The sequence below is a fragment of the Sciurus vulgaris genome (genome assembly GCF_902686455.1).
Source record: "Sciurus vulgaris genome assembly, chromosome: 15".
Classification (NCBI taxonomy): domain Eukaryota; kingdom Metazoa; phylum Chordata; class Mammalia; order Rodentia; family Sciuridae; genus Sciurus; species Sciurus vulgaris.
In genome coordinates this window covers 73,845,854-73,860,878 of record NC_136476.1, presented here as the reverse complement: position 1 = coordinate 73,860,878, position 15,025 = coordinate 73,845,854, and the positions used below count along the sequence as shown (strand labels likewise).

Below are 15,025 nucleotides of genomic sequence, written 5' to 3'. Positions count from 1 at the left end.
ATCTCAAAACCCCATCCCTGGCAAATTTATATGCCAATACTGTAAGTACTCATAAGATTTAGTGATGAGAATAGTTATGTTTCTGCTTTGAGTCAGAATTTCTGAACTTAAATTTTGGCCCTGTAACTTTGCAGTTGTATGATTTCAGACAAATTACTCACTTGGAGTCTGTTTCTCCCTCTGTAAAATGGGAATAATCATGTCTTGTCTTAGAGGATTAGTTTGAGGACCCAATAAGATAATGCACAAGAAAGCTTTTCCCTACCACCTTTTAATGTAAAACACTGTTCTAATGAAAAGGAGCAATTCCACCATTAGTGGATTTTTTGCTTTGGGGATCTGCATGTACTTCCAAACCCCAGTGGGAGCGAACCCCATTGGGAGCCCCACACCTCACAGGGCAGGTTTATGCTCTTTGGAATGGTCTGTGAACCTTCTCAATGACTACAGAAAACCATAATTGTTCCCTCCTTTTTTTTTTTTTTTCCTTTGGAACATCAATTTTATTATACAGTTTGTGAGGAAGAGAAATTCATTCAGAAGCATGTTTGCTATCCCAGAAGCCAGGGAGGAAGGCCAGGGAAGAGCAGGGCAGGGGGAAGTGTCCAAGGGCAGAGAGTCTCTAATGTGTGTGGCAGGTGGGGGCAGAGGAGAGTCCTGGTGGATCCAGATGTGCTGTGGGTTGGTATCCCAGAATGGGGAAGCCGGGGCCAGGTGGCACGCCTCACTGCTGAAGCTGTTTGAGTGAATCCCTGACAGGTGCCGGTCCACCATGTCAGGATGCTTAGAGCTGGGGGTCTTCTGGCCGGCCATCGGTCTGTCTGTCTGCTCAGGGCAGGTTCCCTGGAGCCACTGTGGTTTGGAGCCTAGGGCGCCTGCGGGCTCCTTGCATGGGTGCCACTCTTCTTCTGGAAGTGGGCTCCCCAAAGCAGGGCACACAGCAGCACAGCTGCCGGATGCAGGTGGCGATCCTCCTAGTGACCGCTCTCCAGCCCCTGTGGCCATCAACTGATTGGCCTGAGGAGGGACCCTGGGAGGATGAGCTGGGGCCTTGTGCTACCCTGCTGAGGAGCCTCCAGGGCCTGGGCCTGGGGTGGTCAGCCCTGCGGGGCACAGGGTCTGGCCTGGAGGCTGGGCTGGGAGGGGGTGTGTCCCCATGGAAGAAGCGCAGAGGAATCGCGGGCACACTGGCACTTGCGGTGCCCTTGTGCCCCGATGACTTGGCCTCCTCCGGCTGCTGCTGCTCACAGGGCCGGGGAAGGGCAGGTTCGCTAGCACACTTGTTAGGATGCATGCTGGGGGGATCCGCGGGGCCTGGGCGAGGCCCGACCACCGGACGGCGCACAGGCCTCGCCTGGAGCTCACAGCCCGCCCCCTGGCTTCGCTGGTGCAGGAGGATAAGATAGGTCCCCATGGCCTCATCGAACTTCCGCTGGTCCAGGGACACCCAGGCTTTGTAGGGGTCGAAGCCCATGTCAAACATGATGGTCATGATGGCGGGGTCGGGGCGTGTGGGCAGTGGCTGGCCACAAGGACCAGGCGGAGCTTCCTCGCCCTGGCTTAGCCACGGGTGCCCCATTACCTGCTCAAGGGTGGGCCTCTGGGCGGGATCCACCGTCAGCATCTGCTGGATGAGGCTGCGGGCCTCCTGGGACAGGTGCGCGGGGAGCTCGTAGCTGGCCTGCACGATGAGCCTCTGCAGGCCCTTGGCCGTGCTCGCCTTAAACGGGCGCCTCCCTGTGAGCATAAGAAAGAGGGTGACCCCCAGGCTCCACACGTCCGCCGGGGGACCCTCATATTCTTGCTTCAGTACGATTTCAGGGGCACGATACGGCAGAGTGCCCCAGAAGTTGTTGAGCTTCTGCCCAGGCCGGACCCTGGCGCTCAAGCCAAAGTCTATGAGTTTGACCTTGCCGCCCCTGTTGTCCACCACGAAGTTCTCGGACTTGAGGTCGAGGTGCGCGATGCCCTGGTCGTGGCAGTGGCGCACCGCACACACCATCTGCCTGAAGGTCCTGCGGGCCGTGTCCTCCTTCAGCCCACCTGCCGCCGGGATGCAGCACCGGAGCTCTCCCCCACCTGCGTGCTCCATGACCATGTAGATGTTGCTCTGGGTCTCAATGACCTGGAACAGCTGGATCACGTATGGGTGCTCCAGGGCCTTCAACCACTGCGGTTCCAGTAGGACGGGCTGGGTCCCCTCTGTCTTGGGCACGACTTTCACCACCACCTCTGCCCCGGTGAGGAGATGGCGGACTAGAAGCACCTGGCTGAATCCCCCCTGGCCAAGCTCCCTCACGACCTGGTAGTGGTCCGTGAGGGCCGCCTCGTAGCAGGAGCTGGGCCCCTGTGGCCCTACACTAGTCTGACTGCACTGACTGCACATCCTAAAGCCGGAACGACAACTAAGGATGCTAGCTTAAAAAAAAATAACAAACTCAAACAAAAGACCCAAACCAACAACCAAAAGACAAAACAAACAAAAGCCCAAATCAAAAAAACAACGGCAAAACACCACCACCCCCAACCACCAACCACCAGCCACCAACCACCAGCCACCAGCCACCAACCACCAACCACCAGCCACCAACCACCAAAAACGCTCACTATCTGGGAGTCCGACAGGTCACCACCAAGAGCTTCCTGTACTTATGGACAAAAAACCCAGCCGCAGCCACCCTCTTATATGGCCAGTGGCTGGACTCCCATCACAGTGGCTCCCTTGTGAGGTCACAGCAAGCAATGACCCGGTCACGCCCGGCCAGAACCCCCAGTGGTCATCTCACTTTGGGGTCTCCAGGACCTGTCCAACTCTCATAAGAAGAATAAGAAAGGACCCACACGCTTTTTGTTGCAGGGGGTGTGGACACTGAGAGTTACACATTCAGAGATTCAAATTTGTCAGATCCTTCAGGGCTCTTCTCACTTGGAGTCTGATGAAAATCCCTACTCACTTTGGACTTTACAGGCCTCATCATATCTACACTCCAAGAATTCAATTCCTACTTCTTCTCTCAGAATGATTGGTGTCAAAGGGAGGAAGCACTTCACTCACACGGTGATGCTCCCACCAAATGCGCTGCCCCTAGGATGCTCTAGAGCTTGGCACAAACACCTATGGCGCTGAGAGGGAGGGAGCATTCCTCAGCCTTTCCCCACAAAGTTCTCATCAGATTTTGCTCTAGAAACCCTGGATGGCCAAAGGCCCAGGGTTGATACTTTCAAAGTGATAAAGGATAAAATACGGAAGCCAAGATCCTAGAACCAGCAAAGGTGTCGTAACAGATGCCTGGGTCCCTTCCTGCCCCTGTAACCTCAGTACCTTAGACTGGGTAACTTATTAACGATAGCAGTCCACTTCCCACAGTTCTGGAAAGTGGCAAGTTCTAGGTCAAAGCACCTTGTTGCTGTCTCCTCCCATGATCCCATGATGGAGTGTCAGAAGAGTTGAACTCATTTTCTCAAGCACTTCCTCTTTGTTTGGTTATTTTGTTTCTTCTTTTTTTTTTTTTTTTTTTTTTTTCCTTTCTACTTACAGGCCATTGAAGCCAGGGCCTGGGGCATGAGGCAAGTGCTCTCTACAACTCGTGTACTTCCACAGAATTTTTTTTTTTTTTTTTTTTTTTTTTTTGAGACAGAGTGCGAGTCGCTCAGGTCGGACTTGCATGTGTGATCCTCCTGCCTCCATGTCCCGAGTAGAGAGGATTAGAGCCTGTCATCCTTTGGATGTGGGATGCCCCCCGACCCCACAGGCTCCTCTGCTAGTGCAAGGTAGTCAGAGGTGACATGATTGGATTGGGGGAGCCGTAACCTTCAGTCCATCCTAGGTTGAATGGACTGACTTGCTGGTTACCATAGGCAGGTGGAATGTGGCTGGTTAATCTAGGCAGCGGGTCACTGGGGTCATGTCCTGAAAGGGATTTTCATCCCTGTAACCATTGCCCCACGTTCCTTCTCTCCCTGCTTCTTGGCTGCCCTGAGAAAGAAGCTTTCCTCTGCTGGGCCCTTCCCCATGATGGGCTGCCTCACCTTGGCCCAGAGCAATAGAGTCAGAGAGTCAGTAATTGATGGAAGGAGACCATGAAACCTTGAGCCCTCTGTGAATAGTTCCTCCTCCAAGTTTTGCTTACTGGGTGAATGGGCCACAGCACTGATAAATTTAATTAATATACAGCCATAGGCCATTGTTCCCAACTTGAAAAATGTACTCCTGTGTGTGTGTGTGTGTGTGCCTGTGTGTGCATGGGTGTGCACATTGCTGGGAAGTGAACCACTTCCTTGGGCAGCTGGAGAAGCATTTTTTTTTAAATTTATTTTTATTGTAAACAAATGGGATACATGTTGTTTCTGTTGGTACATGGAGTAACAGCATACCATTTGCGTAATCATACATTTACATTGGGTAATGATGTTTGATTCATTCTGTTATTTTTTTCTCCCCCCCACCCCTCCCACCCCTTTTCCCTCTATACAGTCCCTCCTTCCTCCATTCTTACCCCCCTCCCACCTCCCATTATGTGTCATCATCCACTTGTCAGTGAGATCATTCACCCTTTGGATTTTTGAGATTGGCTTATCTCACTTAGCATGATATTCTCCAATTTCATCCATTTGCCTGCAAATGCCATACTTTTATTATTCTTTAGAGCTGAGTAATATTCCATTGTGCATATATATATATATATATATATATATATATATATCACAGTTTCTTTATCCATTCATCAATTGAAAGACATATAGGTTGGTTCCACAATCTGGCTATTGTGAATTGAGCAGTTATGAACATTGATGTGGCTGTATCTCTGTAGTATGCTGATTTTAAGTCCTTTGGGTATAGGCCAAGGAGTCGGGGATAGCTGGGTCAAATGGTGGGTCCATTCCAAGGTTTCTAAGGAATCTCCACACTGCTTTCCAGAGTGACTGCACTAATTTGCAGCCCCACCAGCAATGTATGAGTGTACCTTGTTCCCTACATCCTCGCCGACACCTATTGTTGCTTGTATTCTTGATAATCACCATTCTAATTGGGGTGAGATGGAATCTTAGTGTAGTTTTGATTTGCATTTCTCTTATTACTAAAGATGGTGAACATTTTCTCATATGTTTGTTGATTGCTTGTAGATCTTTTTCTGTGAAGCATCTATTCATATCCTTAGCTCATTTGTTGATTGGATTATTTGTATTCTTGGGGTAGAGTTTTTTGAGTTCTTTACATATTCTGGAAATTAGTGCTCTATCTGAAGTATGAGTGGCAAAGGTTTTTTTCCCACTCTGTAGGCTCTCTCTTCGCATTGCTGATAGTTTCCTTTGCTGAGAGAAAGCTTTTTAGTTTGAATCTATACCAGTTATTATTCTTGCTTTTATTTCTTGGGCTATGGGAGTCCTGTTAAGGAAGTCGGATCCTAAGCCAACAAGTTGAAGATTTGGACCTACTTTTTCTTCTTTAAGATGCAGGGTCTCTGGTCTGCTTTCAAGGTCCTTGGTCCATTGTGAGTTGATTTTTGTGCATGGTGAGAGATAGGGGTTTAATTTCTTTCTGTTGCACATGGATTTCCAGTTTTCCCAGCACCATTTGTTGAAGAGGCTATCTTTTCTCGATTGCATATTTTTGGCCCCTTTGTCTAGTATGAAAAAATTGTATTTATTTGGGTTTGTGTCCATGTCCTCTATTCTGTACCATTGATCTACCTGTCTATTTTGATGCCAATACCATGCCATTTTGTTACTATTGCTTTGTAATATAGTTGAAGTTCTAGTATTGTGATACCCCCTGTTTCATTCTTCCTGCTAAGGATTGCTTTAGCTATTCTGTGTTTCTTATTCTTCCAGATGAATTTCATGATTGCTTGCTCTATTTCTGTAAGATACATCATTGGGATTTTAATTGGACTTGCATTGAATCTGTATAGCACTTTTGGTAGTATGACCATTTTGACAATATTGATTCTGCCTATCCAAGAACATGGGAGATTGTTCCATCTTCTAAGGTCTTCCTCGATTTCTTTCTTCAATGTTTTGTAGTTTTCATTGTAGAGATTGTTTACCTCTTTGGTTAGATTGATTCCCAAGTATTTTATTTATTTTTTTTTTGAGGCTATTGCAAATGGAGTTGTTTTCCTCATTTCCCTTTCAGCTGTTTCGTCACTTGTGTATAAAAATGCTTTAGATTTATGAGTGTTGATTTTATAGCCTGCTATTTTGCTGAATTCATTGATGAGGTCTAGAAGTTTTATGGAAGAGGTTTTTGCATCCTTTAAATATAGAATCAGGTCATCAGCAAATAGTGACAGCTTAAGTTCCTCTTTTCTTATTCATATCCCTTTAATTTCTTTGGTCTGCCTAATTGCTCTGGCTAGAGTGTCAAGGACAATGTTGAATAGAAGTGGTGAAAGAGGACATCCCTGTCTTGTTCCCATTTTTAAAGTGAATGGTTTCAGATTTTCTCCATTAAGAATGATGTTGGCCATGGGCTTAGCATAAATAGCCTTTACAACATTCAGGTATGTTTCTACTATTCCTATTTTTTCTAATGTTTTGAGCATGAAGGGGTGTTGTATTTTGTCGAACGCTTTTTTTTTTTTTTGCATCAATTGAAATAACCATATGATTCTTATCCTTAAGTCTATTGACATGACGGATTATGTTTATTGATTTACAGATGCTAAACCATCCTTGCATTCCAGGGATGAACCCCACTTGATCGTGGTGCATAATTTTCTTAATATGTTTTTGGATACGGTTTGCCAATATTTTGTTAAGGATCTTTGCATCTATATTCATCAAGGATATTGGTCTAAAATTCTCTTTCCTTGAAGTGTCTTTGCCTGATGTGTTGTTCCCTCCTTCTGCATAGACACTTTTCTTCTTTGAAACACAGGTGACAAAGATGAGATTGGGAAAGTTCATCAGATAAGGCCTTGCTTCCCTTATCCCCCGGTTGAGTGACTAAGAGGGAGATTGCTTCTGTTCTAGAATTTCCTGCACAGCCTTATCCTTGAAGTCTGGGGGAGAGAAAAAGATACAGCCCCCAGATTCTGCTTTCCTGTTGAATCTAGGAGGGATATTGTAATCTATTCTTCCAAGGTGACGCAGCTGTACCAGAAGATCTGAGGGGGACTTTATCTTACAGACACAAGTACAAATCTGTTTGCCCTGGGTGAAGATTATGGGATAATAAGCAGGAAGAAAAAGGGAACTAGTCATTTTAACAGGCAGGAATCATATGCTTGGGGTCATGCCCCACTCATGTTTGAAGAAGACAACTGATACAATGTCTTTTTAAGTGCAGGAGACACATAAAGGAAGGAGAATTCAAAGACCTGAATTCAAGTTTCAGTTTGTTCCCTTCTCAGCTGGATGCTGAAATCACATTCCTGTGCCTCAGTTTCCTTATCCATAAAACGGGAATGCTAATGCAGTGATGGTAGTGTCCTGATGTCATGGGACTGTCTGACAATTCAGTAAGATAAGAGGTAAGACAGTGTGCACCCAGATGCCTTCCCTAAGCCCCCTTCATCCCATACCCCTGATTGTACCCCTCTCCCTCTATCAAAACTAACTCCTATGTGCCAATCCTTACTGGCAAGTATGTTGGCACAATTTGTTCATACTTTAACCTTCTGATGAAACAGGGTGGCCTTCATTGTCGGCAGCCTTCTAATGTCTTTTGGTTCTTTAATTCCTATACTGAAGAGATGCTTCAGAATCCCTGCAAAGCTATATAGGATGAGAGGGCAGGTTTGGGGAGACTGAATGAGCAAGATTCATGAGCACAGCCTCAACTCCACCCCAAACAGGCTGCTCGTCCCTTTTATGTATTGTGTTTCTTAACAGAATGTCTCCTGAACAGAGAACCGTTGCTATGGGGAAGAAAAGGTAATAAAGAGGTTATAATATTTTTCAAATTATCTTAGAAATGCAATGTAGAAAAGGAACAACTTAAGGTAAGCCTCTCTCCAGGCCTCCAGTAGCTTGTCCTAAACTTGGAAGATCAAACATAAATATAGTACAATAGATGTTTGTATAGATGTCATATTTTTAACAAGAGTCTAATAACTTATTACACATTTCATCCCCTCTGACCCAATCAATTAAAGACTGAAAATGGGGCAAATGAATGAGTGAATGATTGGAGAAATGCATGGAGAAATGAATGAAGGATAAATTAATTGAATGAATGCTTGCATGAATGCAAGAGGCATACTGCCAAACGCCAAAATCCTGCTCAGTGAATCAGTCAAAATGGGGTCCAGGGCAGGTCCACGAGAATTATACAAGCGGGGGAGGGCAGTGCTAAAAAAAAAAAAAAAGAAAAAGAAAAAGAAAAGAAAAAGGAGACACTCTCACCAAGTATTTGAAGGCTGAGGACACAGACCTGAATTATAGGACAGGGAGACGAATGCAGAGATCAGGACTGGGCTGCTTCACATACGTCCCAGAGATAAACATACGCAGGCAGAACTTTCAGTCCTGGTGACGAGGAAGGGAGGGTGGCAGCTACAGCATCCTGCTTGGAGCCTTTGGCAGAGGTCTCACTGTGGGCTTTGCTCCAAACCGTGTCATCAGGAACAGGATGCAGGTGATGAGAGAACCACAGGGCCCAGGAAGATCAAGGCACACGCTTTTATGCCTCAATTAAAGTTCTGCTTGTAAGGCTTTCAAACACAATTTAGCCTTTCTCTGCTGGGCTGGGCCAGACACAAAGACACGCACTGGGTCTGTTGGAACACGGAGCCCATGAGTGTCTATAATTAACAGTTCCCTCCTGCTGGAGGGAATAGGATTTTGGTATACAACATGGCGTGTGTGTGAGAATGGAAACTGTACTATTCACAGGGTACCAAGTGGGCTGCCTGCCCAAGACTGCCTGTCACAGCCTGATAAGGCTTCAGGACACAAAAGTTTGAGGTACAGAATTAAGAGATAGAGTTCTAACCAGAAGAGAGAGGAAAGAGGACAGAAATGGAGGACAGTAATATCCATATGTGTGGTGTAGTGGAAAGAGCATCCCTTGAAGTCAGAAAATCTGCATTTTCTTGAATTCTGGTTTCCCCACATTCTATGTTGACTGTGAATTCATACAGATCTTTAAGTCTTATTTTCATATAAGAAGAAGCCAAAACATCCCTCGAGGCTGTTGTATTGACTCTATATTCCCTTTCTGGGAAGTTTTATTTCAATTTGTTCTTTTGGGCTCATATTGATTCATTGACAACCTTCCTAGGGAACCCTGAATAAGTAATGATCCTTCCAAACAAATCATCCTAGAACAGAGTACTTACATTTTCTTTCTAACTCAGTACCATCTTCTGAATGGCTTTGCATGCCCTATGGGTAGTACTATGCTTCTAAAATAGAAGCTGGGGGTACCCCGTAGGACAGGGATGACTTAGAAGAAGTTGGGTTTTAAAAAGTATAGGTAAGACTGCTCAGGCGATTATACCAAAAAAGGCCATCGCAGTTGGGATTCAGTGTTAAGGGAATCAGGGGAGATGTGTGTACTGTCAGACCCTCAAATTTGGTGCCAGGAAAGACTGACCCAAACAGAAGTCAGAGGTTTGGTTCCCTTAGCAAGATGCCCTCCAGGTTCCTCACTGAGGATATTGTACACTTGAAATATGTCAAGACAGTAAAATCAATGTTAAATGTTCTTGCCACAAATAATAGTAATATTCATAAAGTAGGTGGGAGGAGAAGACTTTGGGAGGTGATAAACAGGTGTATGGCCTTGAAGGTGGTGATGATTTTGTGGGTGTTTATCTATCCCCAAACTCACCACGGTGTATATATGAAACACTAGTAGCCTTTTTATGCCAAGTCCGCCTCAATAAAGAGATGGAGAATAAAATGAGCCTGAAGAAGCCCAAGCACATTTAAGGCAAAAGTCTGCCCTCTGCTGATGCACTGTTGAGGCAAAGAAGGGGTGGCTACCACGTGTCAGGCACCCTCACAATGGTAAGTGACTTGCAGAAAATGCAGAACCCAACCGTCTGATTGTAGGTCAGGTATTCCCGCCACCTCCTTTCCTGTGGCTTGGAAATGCTGACCAGGCAACCAGGGGCCAAAAGGCGCGCGCGTGGAAAAACAGGAGAAAAAGCGGGGGCAGGGGCAGGGGCAGGGGTGGCAGCTACTCCCCTCCTCTGTCCTCTGACTAACAGACACTGGATTTCCCCGCCTGGAACAAGGTTTGAAACATCCCGTTTAATTTTAGATGCATATCTGTATGCTTTTACCCTCCCACATTGAATCCCTAAGTAAAACAATGTCACCGCGTTTTGAGGGCGAAGGAGGGGGGACTATCCCAAAGAAAAATTTTCCATGTTTTCACTTCAAATACTCCATTCATCCCGATGGCCGGTGAGAACTCCGGGAGTCCAGGCTTCCTCGGTAAATACACGAATGCAAAACCCGGCGCACCAACAGCCACCCGACTGTCCTCTTCCTTTTATTCTCGAGGAAAAGCAGGCGACCGCCACCGAGGGAGGCCGATTCTCCCTGAAAAGCGGCGCCTCGTCTCCCAGTGCAGAGTCCCCAGAGCCCGCCCTTTCAAAGACCCGTTTTGAAATCAGCCGGCGGCTTGAAAGGCGGCCCAGAAGTCATTGGCTGGGCCTCGCGGGCTGCAGGATCGGCGCCGTGCACCGGGTCCCCCCGGGCTGCACAGACCTGGGAACTGCTCTGCAGCTCCGCCGCGCGTCCAGCCCTCTGCCTGTCCAGCCTGTGGCTGTCCCGGGCCAGGGCGCGGGGTGAGTAGAGAGGCGAGCAGGGAGGCCCCGGCCTGGGTCCACCACCAGCAGCGGTGTAGCAAGGCTACCTGCCCACGGGACCACCAGGCATCTGGCTGAGCTTTCAGTCTTCTTTTAAGTTCACTGACTTCAAAGTTTTCTATTTGAAGCCGCTGAGAGAGCCTGATAGATGATGCAAGAGAAGAAAAGAGCTCTTAGAAAAAGGAAAACACTTCCAGACAAAAAGAAGCGCTTTACTACTCACATACCTGACCCCCCACATTCTCACTACAGGAAGAGCTGCTTAGGTGAAAGGTGAAGGTCTGGGTCTGACCAGGAACTGAGGTAAACCAAACCAAGGGCTTTGAGAGGAAAATCACTTACAGGAACTGCAGTGGTTTCTTAGAGTAAACCACCTTTCCCCCTTAGTAGCTTTTCAGGTTGACAAGTAAAAGTGAAAATTACTAACCCTGGAAGAAAGCTCTCTAGATAATTCACTTCACCAATATCACAGCTGAATCCCCCAAAGCAGGTTTAACTTTAGGTCACAGATGGCAAAACCAAAGCCCAGAGAGGTTAGGTCATTTACTAGGTGAACACAGCCACTCTACCTGGAAATAAATAAGTAAATGCATAAACAAACAAATGAAATATAGAAAGACAAAGGGAAACCTGGCTATGACAGGTCTCTAAAGGTTTGGAGCCCCAATGCAGATCCGCAGACTGCTGTCTATATAGCATGGCCCTTTTGAGTAAATGAAATCATTATACTAGGCATCGACCCACCCAACACAGAAACAGCATCTGTCAAAGGCAAAGCCTCTGCAAGGTTCTATGGCAAAAGTCCTAAAAAATCAAACAGAGTCCTAGAAACTCAGCTCAGGCAATTCATCGTGCAGTAGAGAAGTAGTAGGTACAGTCACATGCTTAGCAGAGGTAGAAAGCGAGGAAAGAATAGAAACCAGCCTTTGCTGGGAGAAAAGTGGGAGTTACAGTAAGACACAAACGCTGGCCACTGCTTGTGACATGAGAGCAGTGCCTCAGAAATCTGGTGCCAGCATCTCCTCACCAAGTGACCTTGGGCACATCAGTTAACCACTCAGTTCCTCAGTATCATGTTCAGCAATAAAGTTAGCGTGCGGATTAAAATAAATGCGTGTAAAATGCATAGGACAGTAATTCGAACATTTTACCTGCTGAATAAATGTCTGCTCTTCCTTTTAAAGTTCTGCTATGTTTTGTATTTGTGACCTCATTGAGTTCTGGAGAGTGTTTTGGGGAAACTGAGGCATGGAGAGTTTATGCCATCTGCTCAAGTTCATTCATGTAGAAATCAAGGAACTAAGGTCTAGACCCAGGGCAGTCTAATTCAGGCTCATTCTCTTTATTACTTTACATCACCTCCCAGGACACTCATCAGAATGCAAGTTTTAATTTGACTCAATGCGTACAAACACATCATTAATACTTCCCTGTGCAAGTATCTGCTAGATATTGTGAATGCAAATAAAAAGAAACAGAGAATCTAGCACTGGATTCATATGTGTTATATATATATGTTCATATATTTTTTTTCACATTAGTGTGACAACTAAAAATTTTTTAAAGTATTCTAGTGTTAGCTTCCATAGCTCTCTAATACATGCCCCCCCCCTTTTTTTCAAACAAATTCTAAACTTAAAACTCAATTCTCCCTCTGTCACCACTTTTTCAATATTGCCTTTGAAGTAAGTCAGAGGCATTAGAAAGCAAAGACCCTAAGAAAGGGAAGTTAGCTATCCAAGATCATTTAAATAAACCTCCCCTCCAATCCAAAGATTTACTTATAACATCTCCAATGGTTCTTGCATACTGACAGAGATAAGTCTAACTCCATTTCAGCAAGTAGCTCTTTCCATAAGTCCACCTTCAAGATATTGTGAAATTGTAATATTCCACAGACAATTCTACTTCAGTCAATTGTGAGATACAAAACATGTTGATCTCTTTAATTGACCTTTTAAAAATTGCATCCTCTACTTTCAATTTTTCTTCTTGCAAATCTCTCTCTTATACCAGATCTTTCATAGAATATGATTTTACACACGTTCCAATCATTCTGTTAATGAGGTTTCAAGTGTGCCTGTGTCCATCTTAAAAATGCCAGACAGATACAAAACTTTTGCTCTCACCAGTGTCTGATAGCTGAACTGTATCGGTATTCCACCCTCATGAATGTTGTCTGAGTTTGCATTAGCTCTGCTCTACCTTGGGAAGGGAGAATTTGGTGCCAGCAGCAATATTGTTAGTTCATCTGCATCTCTGTTGGGGACAGGAGAAGCAGGTAATTAATTGTTTCTCTTCTGTGGTAGGCAGTCGGCTTTCTTTGGAAAAGTTGAGCATTCCTCATCCAGCAATGGTTTCTGCAATTAAAGCTATCCTCAGCCAGGAGTTTGATTAATAGCTAGGAGGTTTCTCCTTTGCTGACAAATGAGAAAAAGAGAAATCAGATAGAGAGAAGCTGAATGCATTTGCTTAGCACAGGTCCCAGCTAATGTTCTTTCCAAAGAAAGAACCACAGTAATTTCCTAGGGACTGAGAGGGGGAAAAATCTCATAAAAGTTTGCAAAGTAATGGATCCAAAAACCAGATGTGCCTGCTCTTCAGGAGCAGAGCAAGAAGGCCTGGCGCTCTTTGGAGTGGGAGAGCATTATTATTCACGCAGCGCTGATGGAAAAATAAGGCGCAGAAAGGGACCTGGCTTTCCCAAGGTCACATCACCTGCCAAGAGGATCAAGAGCAACTGCAGTCAAATTTTACAGTTCACAAAGTCATAAAGACACTTTGCTCAAGGCAGAAGGGAGAAACAGAAGAGTTGGGCCCAACTGTTAAAATGGAAGAAACTAAAGTCCTGGGAAAAGACTGAAGTCCCAGGATGGGTCTGCCCCATCTAACCTTGTCTCCACAGCATCACAGCTGCCTGCAGCAGAACGCATATTTAGTGACCTAGAATAATATCTGTAAGACACAAATCAGCCACTTTATAAATTCTGTTCATGATTCCTAGTTTTTCTCTCTGCGACTGTCCTGAATAATTAACATCTCTTGCTTCCTTCGAGATTGGAAGACAGTTATCTTCCTCCCCAGCATTGGGACATTCTTCTCTCCTGACTAAGCATCCCAAGTTCCCAGAGCCTCTCCTCAAAAGGACTGAAGAGGATGGAGGTGGGACATGAGGACTGAGAATAGCAGGCCAATGATGGAAGTCTGAGCACCAAGGGGCTCAGCTGTCAGCATCAAGGCAACACAGCAAGGAAAGGAGCAGGCAGAGGCTGCAAAGGTACCAGAGGCAGGTGAGAATGTTAAGGGCTCTTTCAGACACATAGCAGAGTCGGGAGATGGTGAATATGACTATAATGTCACTTAGTCCAAGGCAAAAGACAAACCAGGGACTTGGACCAGCAGGGGTTACCAGGAGGCTCAGGAGCTAGGATATTATAAGTCTGCTCCCACTGAATTCTCCTGGCCTCCAGCTCATTGCACTCAATGCAATAGGAAAGTTCTTGAAAGACCTGGGCTCTGTTCCCACAGGTGGAACTGTTCTGTTTCATGACTTGGACCTCTGAGAGTAAGGTTTCACAGCTTGGTGGTTGCTGAGACTCCTGGGTCTGAGGCTGGCTGGTCAGTGAGAAGAAAAGTTGTAACGCATCTGTAAATGTCAGCCTGTGCATCTCAATCTCTGAGTTTTGTTTTTCTCATTTACAAAGTGAGTTTTGGTAATGACTAAATATGATGATATACATAGAACTTAGGATAATTCTTGATAGAGTCAATAATAAAATTTATAGCCAATAATGACAGCAGTATCTAATGCCACTAATACAACAAATGTAGTACTAATGATTAATTAATAGGTAATAAATTCATAGCAAAACCTACCTGTGTGGTATGTGCAATTGATGGCATAGAGGAACAAGAAATTCCAAATTATAGTCTATGGGTCAACCCAGCTTACCACCTGTTTTTATACAATCCTTGAACTAAGCATATGTTTTACATTTTTAAATGGCTGGAAAAAATACGGCGTGTGAAGCATATTCTAAATTCAGATATTAGCATCCATAAATAAAATGTTACTGGGGCACGACCTGCCCAGTTATTTACATTATGTCTGTGACTACTTTTGTGTGGCAACAGGGCAAGTAGTGGTGACAGAGACCACATGACCCTCAAAACTTTCCATGTTTAGTTTGTCCCTTAATAGAGAAAGTTTACTGGCCCCTGGATTAGATCCTCCTCTCTTGCCTCCCACCTGCTATCTC

The 15,025-nt window shown here is 45.4% G+C and overlaps 1 protein-coding gene across 1 annotated transcript; it reads right to left on the bottom strand.

The window, feature by feature from the left end:
- Positions 1 to 829: 829 nt before the first annotated feature.
- LOC306644895 (sperm motility kinase 2B-like) lies at positions 830 to 2,386 on the bottom strand (the record flags this gene model as incomplete). The annotated part of the gene is made up of 1 exon (XM_079112153.1): positions 830 to 2,386. The coding sequence occupies one exon, from the start codon at positions 2,384 to 2,386 to the stop codon at positions 830 to 832; it is 1,557 nt and encodes a 518-aa protein (XP_078968279.1).
- Positions 2,387 to 15,025: the final 12,639 nt, after the last annotated feature.